Raw genomic sequence first — 18,469 nt, 5'->3', positions numbered from 1 at the left:
ATGAGCGTGTGATGGAAATTCATCATGAGATTTGAAATAATGAGATTCTCAGACTGGAGTTGCCTTTGAGTCTTTTCAATAGTAAGCTCTGCAGAGGTTACACAACAAGCACGGGTGCTCAAAGTGGAACTGCCCCAAAGTCCAAAAAAGCCAGTACTTATACATAGAGGCACTTCAGAAAATATAACATGAAAAAAAGACATGAAATCATCATCTGTGTCTGTCCCCTGTAGGAGTTGGAAGAAAACATTACCGAATAAGGGCATAAACACTGTTTGTCAAGGTCACAGCAGTGAGACAACGCCAAATAAGGGTTCCATCCTGTCAGGTAGACAGTATCACAGCAGTGAGACACCTGTTCAGTGGAATTTTCCATTACAAGCGACTATAAGTTTAATGGGTTCGAAGTTGAATACAGGTGACAGGAAGTAATTATACACAGTACATCTTTATCTTTATTGTTTAAGCAAAGAATTCATGTATTTCCCCAAAACATAACATCAGTGTGTTTTCTTACAGCTAATTCATCTCTGCCATCGTGTCCATTACAGGAATGGAAAAAGCTAAAACTCAATGGTAGAAAAGAGTAAAAAGTAACATTATATATCGCCTTTTTGTTTAATAAGGTCAGAGTAATGTTTAAGCTATTATTTCCTACGTCCATCAATTAAGTTATTGCTGAACAACCACACCACAGGCCCACATAACAAAAATATTTGATCAAATCATGCAACACCTACCCACAACAAAAACACCTCCCAGGATGAAATACAATCGGTTAATGATACAGAATTGATCTCTCTGACTTTCTCAAATAGACACGCTGTTCTCAATGCGAGAAGGGTGCAGATAGTCATAGGACACTTCAAGCTGCGAGTTTCTCTTTGCGATTTCTTCACCGAGTTTTGACAACTCCGCTTGAAACTCCTGAATCATCTCTGTAAGCTCAGGCTCTTCAAATCTTTTCTCAGGATATTGACCCAAAGGAATCTGCCGAAATGACAAAGTCGAGACAGAAATATTACAGCAACAGAGTTTATCATGGTGCATAAGACGACAAATTCTTATTGAATTATGCAAGTATGAATTAACAAATGCATTAATATTTAAATAAAACTTACAACACTACTGTAGTCGCCTGAAAGTTGATTTATTAACACTGATATGGCGACAGTCTCTCCAACATTCGGGATAGTCTCCATAATTGTCTCCATGCTTGACTGCCCCTTGGTGGTCGGAGGAGGTTTGTGCAATAGCAATGCGGCATTCAGCATCCAGTAGTAGTAGTCAAACTAGATGATGAGAGAAGTTTCAACATGCATGTAATGTATGATTAAACATTTTTGTATTTATGTATTATTTTATTTTATGTAGTTATGTTGTGGCAAATTTGATGTCAAAATAATTGAATCGACTGAATCTCATTAAAAGTTACAAAAAAGTGATGTAAATGTAGGAAATGAAACCTGATAGTTGAAGAAACAGATTACACATCTGCCACACGTCCCATATATTTGAAATGTGAAAACAAACCTCAATACATATTCCAGTGTCCTAACTTTTTCACTCTTGCCTCACCTGTCCACTATTGACTGCTGCGTGTTGAACCGACACTGTGAAGATGACCATGGTGATGAATCTTATCAATTCCTCAATGGAATGAAAGGAGGATGGGAATCCTGTCGGCAGCACCACCATCATTAGTTAATGTTTGGCATTCACAATTTGCATTGGACATTTTTTATAGACTATATGTTGTATACAGAACATGGGTTAAATACCTGAGGCTTTGTTGCTCAAGAGGCCCTGGGTGAATATCTCACGGATCCAATCCTGCAGCTCTGTGTCTTTACAGACGTCAGCGTCTGAGGGATAGTAGTACTCCACTGCTGCCCTCACAAAGCTGGTTAACACAAAACAATGGGATTCTGAGTAATTATGTGGAAGAATGTGGAAAAACGAAGTCCCTATCAAAACCCACAGACTGAATTTAAACATGGACATCATGACAGCTCCCCAAAAGTGAGGCCAAAGCATCTCAATCGACACCTGGTGTTTCTCCGACCAGCCACCTAGTGTAAAGTATGCAAAATTTCTTCCACAGGATTCACCGCCAGCGAGTGGTTGCTTTGATGACATTTCTAATACAAAAATGAAAAAAACTAATCTCAGCAGAATAAATACATTAATTCCTGTCTCCTACATGCTGCACCACTTCTTTACTGAACACAAGCTGTTGATTGTAAAACAGATCAGTGAGGATATCTGCAATATTTATTACCTAAATTTGAAGTTACCTGTTGATGATGTACCACAGCTTCAATCCATCATCTCTGTAGTAGTAGTTGGGGATTGTCTCCATTCCTCGTGCAGCGATGTTCTCTGGCAGACAGACGGAGCTGTAGGTCATTTCAAGGAGGGACCTTCTCATGATCTCTGTCATCCCCTCAATTCCAGCTGTACTCTAATAATAAATCATAAAGGAAATATTTACCATGAGACAAATACAACTTTGTTGTAAAACTTATAGAAATTCAGTTTTTCAACAGTTCAAGATGAATAGAATAGTCCGGCTTTGTATTATATATGTGAAAGAGCCTTACTATTTTAAAGATCCCATTAGGTCCCATTAGATCGACACGGCCTTGAATGTTTATGTGGAGAGTGGACTTGAAGTGTGGAAACATCAGCTGAAGAAAAAGGGTGGAAAATGTTAAACGTCAAGTTAAGATGCTTATTTAAGTCAGAATGGCATAGAATCTACAACAAAAATGGGTTCTTCCCTGACCCATACCATATCCTTCCCAGCAACTTAATCTGTTTGGTAGTTTTTGTGTGATTTATTTATAACAAACAAGGAAATAAACAGCAGACAGCACATCCTGGCTGTGTTGATCAGCAAAGAGAAGACACAACCATAACAAAACAGGTTTCCCTCAACTCATGAACAAAAACCTGACATACCAGTCAAACATCAGTTCAGATCCAAAAGAAAAACACACGTACGAGCAGAGTGATCTCTGCTGCGTCGTCGTACCTTGTAGAGGGGATGAATCACAGGGAAGCAGCGCAGAGTGGCGACAGTGTACACCTCTCCCATGAAGTGAGTCTTCATGAGGTGATGGACGGCTTCATGATCCAGCATATCTGCGTTTTTGATATAGATCTTGGCCAGCAGCCAGTCGGTCTCCAGGTCGCTGGGCAGAAAGATGGGATTCTTCTCTGAGGGCTGTTGATGCAGCTGGAATGTGATGAAAAAATATTGACTTTAAAATGGTTGAAGAGTGAAACAGGACTTTTGAAAAAATTTTATAAAAATAATAATGTAATTTGGAAAATAATATGATTCAATGACCACACTGGATTTTCATATAAATATACCTGTATTGCAATTGGCATCAGTTTGTTTTCTGGGTTCAAGTAGAACAAACAGAGACCAGAAGTCACAGTCAGAGATTCTCCATTGTAGAGATAAGTGGGGATTCCATCCAGCTTCTTTTGGTCATAGAGGAATATATTGCCTTTCTGTATGGGAAGGAATCAAGATGCAACACAGATTTGTAATCAATCAATGGATCAATCAACCTTAAATCATTCCTTTCAAGCTAAACTAATGCATTCAAAGTGCTTTACAGGTGATTGACAAAACATAAGACGGTAAAAAGGAATTGAAAATAAGTAAAACAAATTTAAGATGTAAACACTAACGCATACCAAAGCAATCAATAATGGAAAAGACAGCAATCAAACAAAGTTAAGAAATTAAATATATGTATAATTAAACCATACTACATTAAAGCCAAACTAAATATGAACCAATCTGAGGGGTCTTCCCCCCAGCTTCAAAAACCACATGCATTTCAGATGCTTTGTTGGTTTTGTGGATGTTTCACATATGTAAGCAACTTAATTTATATTTTATTTAATTTATAATTTTGTTAGTATGAATTAATTAATGTTTATCGTACAGAAAAATCATCCATTCATCCATCGACCTATTGTGACCTTAGTAAATGGTTAAATGGCTCTTGGATCCCTGTGTTTGAATGTGCTCACCAGGAGGTCTGTGACCCAGTCAACTTAAAACTATCTGTACCAGTAACAGTATTACACATTAACACGTTCTATACTCTTTTTTATAGTCTTTTTCAATACAGGTAGCCAGTGTAAAGATTTTAAAAAGGTGTGATGTGTGCTTTCCTTTTGGGCTTTGTCAGCACTGGTGAGGCAGAGTTTTAATTTAATTGTCGCTGATTAATTGTGTTCTATGTTGTTTGTTGTCTCTGCTTGTTATAAAAAAATGCATTTGTCTGTCAGTATTGCTCAAAGAGAAATGGCATCACTTTGACAATAATCTTCAAATGTTAAATTGCTGTTTTCAATCTGAATCAATGATTCAAGGATTGAGGATGAGACAAGATTATTTTATTCTCTCCTCTTTCTTACCCCAATTTCACTCATCAGACTGCTGCCCTTAGCCAGGAACGGCTTCACCATCTCCTCTGTGACAGGAAAGTTTGGGGGGAGCTCTGAGCAGCGCTTGATCGAAGTGGGGTTGATTCCGTTCAGAAACTGGGATCCGTAAAAGTCATCCTCCTTCCAGTGCTCTGCAACGTACTCTGAAAAAAGAAAAGAAACAGAGATATAAGGTTTTATCTGCTCAGGTTTGATGTACGACATTATCCTAGTCATATAAAGTTCATGTTTTTTTAATTTTGAAAAAAACTAGAAGACATAAGTTTTTATTTAACAAAAAAGAAGAAAATGTATTCAACATTATCAGCTGATTTCAATAGATTTCATTGTTGAAATTTGAGATGCAACAACCATAACAAGGGATATGGAATGATGCATGTGCCTGTGGGAAAATAAACTGTAGTTAGGTGTTAACTAAACAATTTAAATTATTTAATGCTCGATAACTATTGCAATATTATATATACATATATACTCTATACAATTTTCTTTTTTCAGTGCGTAGTGAAGTTTTCCAAAAACCTAAGTAAAACTGTTCATAGAATAAATGTTGGTCACATCATAGGTGCATTGTTTTTCATGATATCGAGCAGTATGTTGGAAACATTTAGCCCATATATTATAACATATGAATAATTGGTTTAACTTTTGAGGTAAGCTTAGTCAATTCACATGTGTGGTTTACAGCAATGAGTCCATATATAAGCTGTATAATAATCAGCTTTGGAGATTTAAAGTATTACCAATCTGCCAATTTCTGTTAGATCACTTGTGAACTGATAATTCTGTGTGTCCCACATCCTAACATGTAGCCACTTGTTACTGTATTTCCACAGCGGTTCTCCAGTCACATTCACAGCCACTAGACGCCAGGGATCAGATCACCGAACTTCTGGTTAGTAAGACAACCTCTACCTGCTGACCCACAGCCACCCCTGATTTGTGAAATCAAAGAGGACAAGACATTTCTGTTGAGGAAGTCTATGATCTAATCTGCAGTACTGGAAAACATGAAATACCTGACATTGGTGTCTTTTCGAAGTTAAAGAGTCTTTTCATGTCGTCAACATTTTCCCATTTTTCGGTGGATCCGACCATTCCCTCAGATTTGAATTTCATAAAACTTAATTAAGACAAGGGAAAAGGGAAAGAGAAAAGGAGAGCGTGAGTATATTGGAACCAGTTTGTGTTGAAAATCTTTATCTACAGTCGACCCACAGTCGTTTGGTTGTGTCTTGCATTTCATCCAATTTGGCTTTAGAGAAGCGGATTTCAGCTGGTAGGTCACACTGATGTTCAAAACTGCTTATGTGGAGTAGTTCTTCAGCTAGAGGCTTCCACCTGAAAAAAACAAAGGAACAAAGTTACATAAAAGTAAATTGTCTCAAAGCGGACATGCCTGGATCTGTAGATACAGGACGTACTGTGCTGCACACTTACTGGTACAAGCTCTTTTTAAACATCAGCTCTTCTTTCCGGTGCTCAATCAACAGGGGATGGTCGTCCTCAAGAAACTTCATGGCTGAGAAGTGAAAAGAACGTTACGACAGTCAAATTTCAATTGATTTAATATCCCCCAAAAATATATAATGTTGAATAAAAAAGATCTATAAAATGAATAATAATATAATATCAGACCTCTCCCTCCTCTCAGCTCCACATACTCTCCCCTGGAGATCCATCTGTGACAGGGGAAGAGAATTGCGTCTCCCTCTGGAGTCGTCACCTCTATGGTGGAGCAGTACCACTCGTCTTCTGGGAAAAAGAGACGGGGATCCTTCTCCACCTTGACCAGCAGAAGTTTCCCCAGAGATGAACTGGTTTTCACCGTGTAGGTCCCGGTCTGGAAGTAAGAGTTAATGTAAATATAAACAGTGAAGTAAGTGCGACATCGGTTGAAAAGGGTTCGGTTTGATGTTATCAGTCTCACAAGCATTTCCCAGTACACAGAGATAGACAAACATGACAGCTGGCTGGTGAAAGTGGGACAAACACCACACCTTGAATAAACCTACGAAATAAAACAAGTGGTTGAAATTTGCTGAAAGACCGCCCATAAATGTGATCCACAAAAACTAAATCGATTTGTTCTGGCAGACATCTGCTCATCTTCACTGAAAAATTGGTGTTGATCAAACTTTGATTAAGTAGAAACTATATAAAATAAAATATAGAATGATTAAAATAGACAGAAAGATCAGAACCAGGGAGAAAGCGTACCAGTAGAAATGGGCCTTTGTGAGAGATTGAAAAGAGTATAAGGAGTTTGTTGGACTGACCACCTCAAGGATATTGATCCAGAGAGTGGGAGCCCTGACAGGAAAGGCCTGGTCACCTTTTGGATGTACTATCCCTTAAATTTGTGAATAGATTTTAGAGTGTCGTGCAGGTGGATTTAACTTACTTTCCCGGTAGAGAAGTCTTTACCAAAGTTGTCCAGATCAGTTTTCTCACTCTCTCCGTCACTTCCAATTAGAGTGACAGAAACGTGATCCCGTGTTCCTGCACTTGGCATGTCACCTGTTGACACCTGTAGCTTGTACTCAGCCATGGTCACTCAGTGGATCCGGTCCAGAAGATACCAGGTCCAGATTTTTCCTCTCTGTGCTCTGTTTTCTTGCTGCTTAAATAGACCACCCGATAAGGTGGGTGTGTATTATAGATGGTTGTGGAGAGTGGGGTATGTCGAATGATGTATGTCACATGATGTATGTCACATGATTGGAGCAGCGCAGCTCGAGTTGGCAGCCTGAACTAGTTCACAGGGGTCGCTCCATAGGTGGTGGAACATGGGTTTCTGGGTTTTTTTCAGCTTGAAGTCCTTTACACCACCATATGACATTTATGTGATCAGGTTTGTCCTGTTGCTTTGTCTGCAGTAGTTCACATCTGTTTAAATGTTTTAATTTAACTCAAAAGTACTGACTTTGTACTCAAAGACCGAACACCTCTGATAGGGGGAGATGTGACCTTTTAACAGGGGTGTTTCCAGAAACTATAGGGACTTTAAGAGACCTGCTATTATCAGTACCAGGCAGGAATGTTGCAGCGCAGAAGGCAAATGGCTGATTACACAAGAAATGACGGTGGTGTAGGGTCCCCACACCACCGTCATTTCTTGTGTAATCAGCCATTTGCTTCTGCGCTGCAACATTACTGCCTGGTACTGATAATAACAGGTTTGGTCATAATGGGAACCGGCCCACTTACCTAATATTACATTTCATTTAGCTGACGCTTTTATCCAAAGCGACTTACAATAAGTGCATTCAACCATGAGGGTACAAACCCAGAACAACAAGAATCAAGAAAGTACAATTTCTTCAAAAAAGCCAAACTACAAAGTGCTTTAAGTAAGTGCCATTTAAGTGCTCCTTAAAATTTTATTCAAGGTGATTACACGGGAAGGATGGGAGTGATAAGCAAATACTTGTAACCCCCCATTGGAGCCTACAGGTGGATGCTGGGGTGGTGGAGGGGCTGAAGCAACTGGTAGCAATACTGCAGCAGCAGTGCGAGCAAAGGGGATGATGGGAAATTTCTCTCTGCTTAAATAGACCACCCGATAAGGTGGGTATGTATTATAGATGGTTGTGGAGAGTGGGGTATGTCACATGATGTATGTCACATGATTGGAGCAGCGCAGCTCGAGTTGGCAGCCTGAACTAGCTCGCAGGGGTCGCTCCATAGGTGGTGGAACATGTGTTTCTGGGGTTTTTTTCAGCTTGAAGTCCTTTACACCACGATATGACATTTATGTGATCAGGTTTGTCCTGTTGCTTTGTCTGCACTAGTTCACATCTGTTTAAATGTTTTAATTTAACTCAAAAGTACTGACTTTGTACTCAAAGACCGAACACCTCTGATAGGGTCAGATGTGACCTTTTAGCAGGGGTGTTTCCAGAAACTTTAGGGACTTTAAGAGACCTGCTATTATCAGTACCAGGCAGGAATGTTGCAGCGCAGAAGGCAAATGGCTGATTACACAAGAAATGACGGTTGTGTAGGGTCCCCACACAACCGTTCTTCTCATGTCAGTTCAAGATACAGAACCCCAAATTGCGCCTTAAGGCTGTGCTGCTGTCTGACTGATAGATGCACTATATGAGTGTTTGTGCGAGTGGTAAGACTATATTGTAAAGTGCTTTGAGTGGTATTTAAATACAGACCTGTTACCATTTTAGCTTTGAATAATGGAAAAAAACAATTTGGTTGTGAATTCCCAATGAAATTAACATAATAGTGGTTTGACTGAATAGATAATATTTTACTCGAGCCCAATTCATATTGACTTCAACTCCTCTCATATCTCTGCAACACATGTCGATTCATCGATTCACATTTTCATTTTGGACTCTTAGCAGTCATACACAATTTACACCATGTTCTGTACACACCATTAAAAGTTAAAAAGAAATTGAATACACAGTATATAAATACTATAAACACAGTGAGCAGAGTATATACAGTATCACATATCGCTCACCACATTTCCTCTTGCACTGCAAATTTGTTTGTACAGCAGTGTCTAGATCTAATTTCCTCTATAGATTCAATAATAATGTACAAATGTTTGCAGAATAATGTATTTATAATTTTTCATGTAGAATATTTTACATGCAATGAAATATTTGATACATCGAACAGTTACTTTTACTACAAAACTCCACTGATATTTAAAATTAGATGTGCAGTAAAGTCAAAGAGCCAGGTTGCTGAATTACAAGTGTCGCTGTACCGCCATCATGAGGCGACAGGCGCACATTACACAGTACAAACCAAACATGGCGGAGTTGTTTTGGTGCTTTTCTCGTGAATCGCAGCTTTGAGCGTGAACATCCTCACAGGAGCTCAGTGCTGCTGTGTTACCTTCCCAGATGTAACAGCCTCTGGTTCTTTGCAAGAACTTGAACCACAGCGCGTCTTTCACCGGCTCCTCCAGCTGCACGTCGCCGAGCCACAGGTTCGGTTCATGCGGCGACAGGAGCTCGTGTGCGGGCTTCATGTGCACCGCTCTGTCCGGGTCCCACCGACCCATCTCCTCACGAGAGCCCAGGACCAAGAGCTGCACGTCCGCACTGTCCGGAGCGAGAATGACCCCGAATCTGAACAACATGGTCACGGGTGTTTAACACGGCACGGCACGGTTATTATAGTCCCTGTTAGATTATAGCGCGGTTAGTATTCAGTGGAGTCGATAGTGTTTGGTGTCGCCTAAATATAACACACACACACACACAAGTTTGTAATTCTATCTTAGTGAGGACACAGATTGGTATAATGCATTTCCTAGCCCCTTATCCTAACCAAAATGTCCTCACTTAACCCAACATGTCCTCGCTTTATCCAAAATGTCCTCTTCGCCAACATGTCTTCACTTTCCACAACATGTCTTCACTGTCCCAATGTTTCCTAACTTTCCCCAATATGTCCTCACTTTCCCCAAAGTGTCCCTTGCTCCCCAACATGTCCTCACTTTCATAAAAAAGTCTTCACTTTTCCAAACATGTCTTCACTTCACCCAACATGTCATCACTTCCCCAAATTGTCCCCCCTTCCCAAAATGTCTGATGCATCTCTGTCCAGATGTATTTATTTTAAAGAGCCCTAACATAATGGTTTCAACATGTGCATCAGTCATGCACTTTACTTCTGATGGACATGAACTGATAAATTATGCATGATGTTATAAAAATAAAGGGAGGTTGCAAATATGAGCGACTATAAGTTTAATGGATTCGAAGTTGAATACAGGTGACAGGAAGTAATTATACACAGTACATCTTTATCTTTATTGTTTAAGCAAAGAATTCATGTATTTCCCCAAAACATAACATCAGTGTGTTTTCTTACAGCTAATTCATCTCTGCCATTGTGTCCATTACAGGAATGGAAAAAGCTAAAACTTAATGGTAGAAAAGAGTAAGAAGTAACATTATATATCCCCTTTTTGTTTAATATGGTCAGAGTAATGTTTAAGCTATTATTTCCTACGTCCATCAATTAAGTTATTGCTGAACAACCACACCACAGGCCCACATATCAACTAAAATATGTAATCACATCATGCAACACCTTCCCACAACAAAAACACCTCCCAGGATGAAATACAGTTGGTTAATGATACAGAATTGATCTCTCTGACTTTCTCAAATAGACACGCTGTTCTCAATGCGAGAAGGGTGCAGATAGTCATAGGGCACTTCAAGGTGTGAGTTTCTCTCTGTGATTTCTTCACCGAGGTATGACAACTCCGCTTGAAACTCCTGAATCACCTGTGTAAGCTCAGGCTCGTCAAATCTTTTCTCAGGATATTGACCCAAAGGAATCTGCCGAAATGACAAAGTCGAGACAGAAATATTACAGCAACAGAGTTTATCATGGTGCAAAAAATGACAAATTCTTATTGAATTATGCAAGTATGAATTAACAAATGCATTAATATTTAAATAAAACTTACAACACTACTGTATTTGCCTGAAAGTTGATTTATTAACACTGATATGGCGACAGTCTCTCCAACATTTGGGATGGTCTCCATAATTGTCTCCATGCTTGACTGCCCCTTGGTGGTCGGAGGAGGTTTGTGCAATAGCAATGCGGCATTCAGCGTCCAGAAGTAGAAGTCAAACTAGATGATGAGAGAAGTTTCAACATGCATGTAATGTATGATTAAACATTTTTGTATTTATGTATTATTTTATTTCATGTAGTTATGTTGTGGCAAATTTGATGTCAAACTAATTGAATCGACTGAATCTCATTAAAAGTTACAAAAAAGTGATGTAAATGTAGGAAATGAAACCTGATAGTTGAAGAAACAGATTACACATCTGCCACACGTCCCATATATTTGAAATGTGAAAACAAACCTCAATACATATTCCAGTGTCCTAACTTTTTCACTCTTGCCTCACCTGTCCATTATTGACTGCTGCATGTTGAACCGACACTGTGAAGATGACCATGGTGATGAATCTTATCAATTCCTCAATGGAATGAAAGGAGGATGGGAATCCTGTCGGCAGCACCACCATCATTAGCTAATGTTCGGCATTCACAATTTGCATTGGACATTTTTTATAGACTATATGTTGTATACAGAACATGGGTTAAATACCTGAGGCTTTGTTGCTCAAGAGGCCGTAGGTGAATATCTCACGGATCCAATCCTGCAGCTCTGTGTCTTTACAGACGTCAGCGTCTGAGGGATAGTAGTACTCCACTGCTGCCCTCACAAAGCTGGTTAACACAAAACAATGTGATTCTGAGTAATTATGTGGAAAAAAGAAGTCCCTATCAAAACCCACAGACTGAATTTAAACATGGACATCATGACAGCTCCCCAAAAGTGAGGCCAAAGCATCTCAATCAACACCTGGTGTTTCTCCGACCAGACACCTAGTGCAAAGTATGTCAAATTTCTTCCACAGGATTCACCGCCAGCTTTGATGACATTTCTAATACAACAATTAAAAACAAATCTCAGCAGAATATAAAACATTAATTCCTGTCTCCTACATGCTGCACCACTTCTTTACTGAACACAAGCTGTTGATTGTAAAACAGATCAGTGAGGATATCTGCAATATTTATTACCTAAATTTGAAGTTACCTGTTGATGATGGACCACAGCTTCAATCCATCATCTCTGTAGTAGAAGTTGGGGATTGACTCCATTCCTCGTGCAGCGATGTTCTCTGGCAGACAGACGGAGCTGTAGGTCATTTCACAGGAGGGACCTTCTCATGATCTCTATCATCCCCTCAATTCCAACTGTACTCTAATAATAAATTATTCAGAAATATTTACCATTAGACAAATATAACTTTGTTGTAAATCTTATAGAAATTCAGTTTTTCAACAGTTCAAGATGAATAGAATAGTCCAGCTTTGTATTTTATATGTGAAAGAGCCTTACTATTTTAAAGATCCCATCAGGTCCCATTAGATCGATACGGCCTCTAATGTTTATGTGAGAGTGGACTTGAAGTGTGGAAACAACAGCTGAAGAGAAAGAGGGAAAATGTTAAACGTCAAGTTAAGATGCTTATTTAAGCCAGAATGGCACAGAATCTACAACAAAAATGGGTTCTTCCTGACCCATACCATATCCTTCCCACCAACTTAATCTGCTAGTTTTGTGTGATATATTTATAACAAACAAGGAAATAAACAGCAGACAGCACATCCTGGCTGTGTTGATCAGCAAAGAGCAGACACAACCATAACAAAACAGGTTTCCTCAACTCATGAACAAAAACCTGACATACCAGTCAAACATCAGTTCAGATCCAAAAGAAAAACACACATACGAGCAGAGTGATCTCTGCTGTGTCGTCGTACCTTGTAGAGGGGATGAATCACAGGGAAGCAGCGCAGAGTGGCGACAGTGTAGACCTCTCCCATGAAGTGAGTATTCATGAGGTGATGGACGGATTCATGATCCAGCATATCTGCGTTTTTGATATAGATCTTGGCCAGCAGCCAGTCGGTCTCCAGGTCGCTGGGCAGAAAGATGGGATTCTTCTCTGAGGGCTGTTGATGCAGCTGGAATGTGATGAAAAAATATTGACTTTAAAATGTTTGAAAAGTGAAACAGGACTTTTGAAAAATAAAATAAAAATAATAATGTAATTTGGAAAATAATGTGATTCAATGACCACACTGGATTTTCATATAAATATACCTGTATTGCAATTGGCATCAGTTTGTTTTCTGGGTTCAAGTAGAACAAACAGAGACCAGAAGTCACAGTCAGAGATTCTCCATTGTAGAGTTGAGTGGGGATTCCTTCCAGCTTCTTTTGGTCATAGAGGAATATATTGCCTTTCTGTATGGGAAGGAATCAAGACGCAACACAGATTTGTAATCAATCAATGGATCACTCAATCTTAAATCATACCTTTCAAACTAAACTAATGCATTCAAAGTGCTTTACAGGTGATTGACAAAACATAAGACGGTAAAAAGGAATTGAAAATAAGTAAAAATCGAAAAGACAGCAAACAAACAAAGTTAAGAAATTAAATATATATAATTAAACCATAAATTATAAAACACTACATTAAAGCAAAACTAAATATTTACAAATCTGAGGGGTCTTCTCCTCAGGTTCAAAAAACACATGTTGGTTTTGTGGATGTTTCACATATGTAAGCAACTTAATGTATATTTTATTTATTTTATAATTTTGTTAGTATGAATTAATTAATGTTGTTTATCGTACAGAAAAATCATCCATTCATCCATCGACCTATTGTGACCTTAAATGGCTCTTGGATCCCTGTGTTTGAATGTGCTCACCAGTAGGTCTGTGACCCAGTCAACTTTAAACTATCTGTACCAGTAACAGTATTACACATTAACACGTTCTATAGTCTTTTTAAAGTCTTTTTCAATACAGGTAGCCAGTGTAAAGATTTTGAAAAGGTGTGATGTGTGCTGTCCTTTGGGCTTTGTCAGCACTGGTGAGGCAGAGTTTTAAATTAATTGTCACTGATTAATTGTGTTCTATGTTGTTTGTTGTCTCTGCTTGTTATAAAAACATGCATTTGTCTGTCAGTGTTACTCAAAGAGAAATGGCATCACTTTGACAATAATCTTCAAATGTTACATTGCTGTTTTCAAGCTGAATCAATGATTCAAGGATTTTTCCTCTAATGAAAAGATTATTTTATTCTCTCTTCTTTCTTACCCCAATTTCACTCATCAGACTGCTGCCCTTAGCCAGGAACGGCTTCACCATCTCCTCTGTGACAGGAAAGTTTGGGAGCTCTGAACAGCGCTTGATCAAAGTGGGGTTGATTCCGTTCAGAAACTGGGATCCGTAAAAGTCATCCTCCTTCCAGTGCTCTGCAACGTACTCAAAAAAAAGGAAACAGAGATATAAGGTTTTACCTGCTCAGGTTTGATGTACGTGATTCCTAGTCATATAAAATTCAGGTTTTTTTAATTTGATAAAAACCAGAAGACATACGTTTTATTTCACAAAAGAAGAAAATGTATTCAACATTATCAGCTGATTTCAATAGATTTCATTGTTGAAATTTGAGATGCAACAACCATAACAAGGGATATGGAATGATGCATGTGCCTGTGGGAAAATAAACTGTAGTTAGGTGTTAACTAAACAATTTTAATTATTTAATGCTCGATAACTATTTCAATATTATATATACATATATACTATATCCAATTTTCTTTTTTCAGTGCATTGTAAAGTTTTCAAAAAACCTAAGTAAAACTGTTAATAGAATACATGTTGGTCACATCGTAGGTGCATTGTTTTTCACGATATCGAAAAGTATGTTGGAAACATTTAGCCCATATATTATAACATATGAATGATTGGTTTAACTTTGGAGGTAAGCTTAGTCAATTCACATGTGTGGTTTACAGCAATGAGTCCATATATAAGCTGTATAATAATCAGCTTTGGAGATTTAAATGATTACCAATCTGTCAATTTCTGTTAGATCACTTGTGAACTGATAATTCTGTGTGTCCCACATCCTAACATGTAGCCACTTGTTACTGTATTTCTACAGCGGTTCTCCAGTCACATTCACAGCCACCAAACGCCATGGATCAGACCACCGAACTTCTGGTTAGTAAGACAACCTCTACCTGCTGACCCACAGCCACCCCTGATTTGTGAAACCCGACAGGACAAGACATTTCTGTTGAGGAAGTCTATGATCTAATCTGCAGTACTGGAAAACATGAAATACCTGACATTGCTGTCTTTTCAAACTTAAAGAGTCTTTTCAGGTCGTCGACATTTTCCCATTTTTCGGTGGATCCGACCATTCCCTTAAATTTGAATTTCAATCCACTGAATTAAGACAAGGGAAAAGGGAAAGAGAAAAAGAGAGTGTGAGTATATTGGAACCAGTTTGTGTTGAAAATCTTTATCTACAGTCGACCCACAGTCGTTTGGTTGTGTCTTGCATTTCGTCCGTTTTGGTCTTAGAGAAGCGGATTTCAGCTGGTAGCTCAGACTCATTTTCAAAACTGCATGTGTGGAGTAGTCCTTCAGCTAGAGGCTTCCACCTGAAAAAAACAAAGGAACAAAGTTAGATAAAAGTAAATGGTCTCAAAGCGGACATGCCTGGATCTGTAGGTACAGGACGTACTGTGCTGCACACTTACTGGTACAAGCTCTTTTGAAGTGTCAGCTCTTTTTTCCGGTGCTCAATCAACAAGGGATGGTCCTCATCCAAAAACTTCATGGCTGAGAAGTGAAAAGAACGTTACGGCAGTCAAATTTCAACTGTAAAAAAATTTGAAGATTTAATATCCCCCAAAAATATATAATGTTTAATAAAAAAGATCTATAAAATGAATAATAATATAATATCAGACCTCGCCCTCCTCTCAGCTCCACATACTCTCCCCTGGAGATCCATCTGTGACAGGGGAAGAGAATTACGTCTCCCTCTGGAGTCGTCACCTCTATGGTGGAGCAGTACCACTCGTCTTCTGGGAAAAAGAGACGGGGATCCTTCTCCACCTTGACCAGCAGAAGTTTCCCCAGAGATGAACTGGTTTTCACCGTGTAGGTCCCGGTCTGGAAGTAAGAGTTAATGTAAATATAAACAGTGAAGTAAGTGCGACATCGGTTGAAAAGGGTTCGGTTTGATGTTATCAGTCTCACAAGCATTTCTCAGTACACAGAGATAGACAAACATGACAGCTGGCTGGTGAAAGTGGGACAAACACCACACCTTGAATAAACCTACGAAACAAAACAAGTGGTTGAAATTTGCTGAAAGACCGCCCATAAATGTGATCCACAAAAATGTTATCATTTTGTTCTGGCAGAAATCTTCTCATCTTCACTGAAAATTGGTGTTGATCGTACTTTGATTAAGTAGAAACTATATAAGATAGAATATAGAATGTTTAAATTGACAGAAAAATCTGAACCAGGGAGAAAGCGTACCAGTAGAAATGGGCCTTTGTGAGAGATTTAAAAGAGTATAAGGAGTTTGTTGGACTGACCCCCTCAAGGATATTGATCCAGAGAGTGGGAGCCCTGACAGGAAAGGCCTGGTCACCTTTTGGATGTACTATCCTTTAATTTGAGTGTCGTGCAGGTGGATTTAACTTACTTTCCCGGTAGAGAAGTCTTTGCCAAAGTTGTCCAGTTCAGTTTTCTCACTCTCTCCGTCACTTCCAATTAGAGTGACAGAAACGTGATCCCATGTTCCTGCACTTGGCATGTCACCTGTTGACACCTGTAGCTTGTACTCAGCCATGGTCACTCAGTGGATCCGGTCCAGAAAAACTACCAAAATACCAGGTCCAGATTTTTCCTCTCCGTGCTCTGTTTTCTTGCTCTCTGCCTCTTTTCCTCACAACCCTCCACCCTATTTAAGACCTTTACAAGACCACACCTCTTTTGGTCTTTTAAATGGTTCGGTAAGACAACTCACATTCCAACGTCCATTGCAGCAGAACAGGTTTAGTGTTTGGCATCTAGGCTCCAACTTAATCACACCCCCATATGATTACACAGGAAGGATGGGAGTGATGAGCAAATACTTGTAACCCTGTAGGGAGCCTACAGGTGGATGCTGGGGTGGTGGAGGGGCTGAAGCAACTGGTAGCAATACTGCAGCAGCAGTGCGAGCAAAGGGGATGATGGGAAATTTCTCTCTGCTTAAATAGACCACCCGATAAGGTGGGTGTGTATTATAGATGGTTGTGGAGAGTGAGGTATTTCACATGATGTATGTCACATGATTGGAGCAGCGCAGCTCGAGTTGGCAGCCTGAACTAGTTCGCAGGCGTCGCTCCAAAGGTGGTGGAACATGTGTTTCTGTTTTTTTTGTCAGCTTGAAGTCCTTTACAACAGGATATGACACTTATTTGCTCAGGTTTGTCCTGTTGCTTTGTCTGCACTAGTTCACATCTTTTTACATGTTTTAAATTAACTTAAAAGTACTGACTTTGTACTCAAAGACCGAACTCCTCTGATCGGTTGAGATGTGACCTTTTAGCAGGGTGTTTCCAGAAACTTTTGGGACTTTAAGAGACCTGCTTGGGGACCCTACACAATCGTTATCTCTTATGTAATCAGCCATTCTCGGGGCAGGTGGAATCAATTCAGGGCCTCAGGTAATGACCTGATTTGCATTTAGCGCTGCAACATTTCTGCCTGGTACTGATAATAACAGGTTTGGTCATGCTGAGCCACGCCCACTAACCTGACCTGATAATATTAACATTCACATTCTTTTTTTGCAGTGAAATACACACAGCAATAAAGAATCACTGAATTCTAACTGGCCTGTGGAGAGTTAAGAGTTAATGTAAATACTTTATTTTATTGAATCAATTTCTGGGAAAGTCTACAGTATAAAGTAATGGTATATTTATTTTTTCATTTTCTTAATGCTCACCTGTAGAGGAGTCACCAGCAGCACATCCAACAACCTGTGAATCCTCTCATTGTCTGTGTGGTGATTACTCCCAGAGAAATTTCCTTCCAGATTCTTCTCATGTCAGTTCAAGATACTGAACCCCAAATTGCCCCTTAAGGCTGTGCTGCTGTATGAGTGATGTATGATCCACATAGATGCACTGTATGAGTGTTTGTGCGAGTGGTAATACTATATTGTAAAGCGCTTTGAGTGGTATATAAATACACACCATGTTCTGTACACAACATTAAAAGTTCAAAAGAAATTGAATACACAGTATATAAATTCTATAAACACAGTGAGCAGAGTATATACAGTATCACATATCATTCACCACATTCCTCTTGCACTGCAAATATGTTTGTACAGCAGTGTCTATACCTAATTTCCTCTATAGAATTCATAATAATGTATGATATATTTCTAATTTTGCATGTATAATATTTTGCATGCAATAAAATATTTGATACATCGAACAGTTACTTTTACTACAAAACTCCACTGATATTTAAAAATAGATGTGCAGTGAAGTCAAAGAGCCAGGTTGCTGAATTACAAGTGTC

General features: G+C 39.1%; 2 protein-coding genes across 2 annotated transcripts; both read right to left on the bottom strand.

Moving 5' to 3' along the window:
- Positions 1-77: 77 nt before the first annotated feature.
- Positions 78-7,548, bottom strand: LOC124851192 (hydroperoxide isomerase ALOXE3-like). The gene is made up of 14 exons (XM_047338030.1): positions 6,881-7,548; positions 6,115-6,319; positions 5,917-5,998; positions 5,695-5,817; positions 5,496-5,599; positions 4,447-4,619; positions 3,382-3,525; positions 3,038-3,241; positions 2,604-2,690; positions 2,298-2,464; positions 1,782-1,903; positions 1,579-1,679; positions 1,122-1,292; positions 78-990 (listed from the first exon to the last, which is right to left on the bottom strand). Exons 1-14 carry the CDS (start codon positions 7,025-7,027, stop codon positions 811-813), a joined length of 2,010 nt encoding a protein of 669 aa, XP_047193986.1. The 5' UTR covers positions 7,028-7,548; the 3' UTR covers positions 78-810.
- A 2,699-nt stretch (positions 7,549-10,247) lies between these two features.
- LOC124851194 (hydroperoxide isomerase ALOXE3-like) lies at positions 10,248-17,055 on the bottom strand. The gene is given in 16 exon segments (XM_047338032.1): positions 10,248-10,805; positions 10,937-11,107; positions 11,394-11,494; positions 11,597-11,718; positions 12,092-12,210; positions 12,212-12,259; positions 12,398-12,456; positions 12,459-12,483; positions 12,823-13,026; positions 13,166-13,309; positions 14,174-14,343; positions 15,210-15,313; positions 15,409-15,531; positions 15,631-15,712; positions 15,844-16,048; positions 16,593-17,055. Coding segments are annotated over 16 exon segments (2,004 nt in total). The 5' UTR covers positions 16,740-17,055; the 3' UTR covers positions 10,248-10,625.
- Between the last annotated feature and the right edge of the window lie 1,414 nt (positions 17,056-18,469).

This window comes from Hippoglossus stenolepis, chromosome 20, assembly GCF_022539355.2.
Source record: "Hippoglossus stenolepis isolate QCI-W04-F060 chromosome 20, HSTE1.2, whole genome shotgun sequence".
Taxonomy (NCBI): Eukaryota; Metazoa; Chordata; class Actinopteri; order Pleuronectiformes; family Pleuronectidae; genus Hippoglossus; species Hippoglossus stenolepis.
Note: the sequence above shows the minus strand (reverse complement) of the source record. Positions and strands in the feature narration are given on the sequence as shown.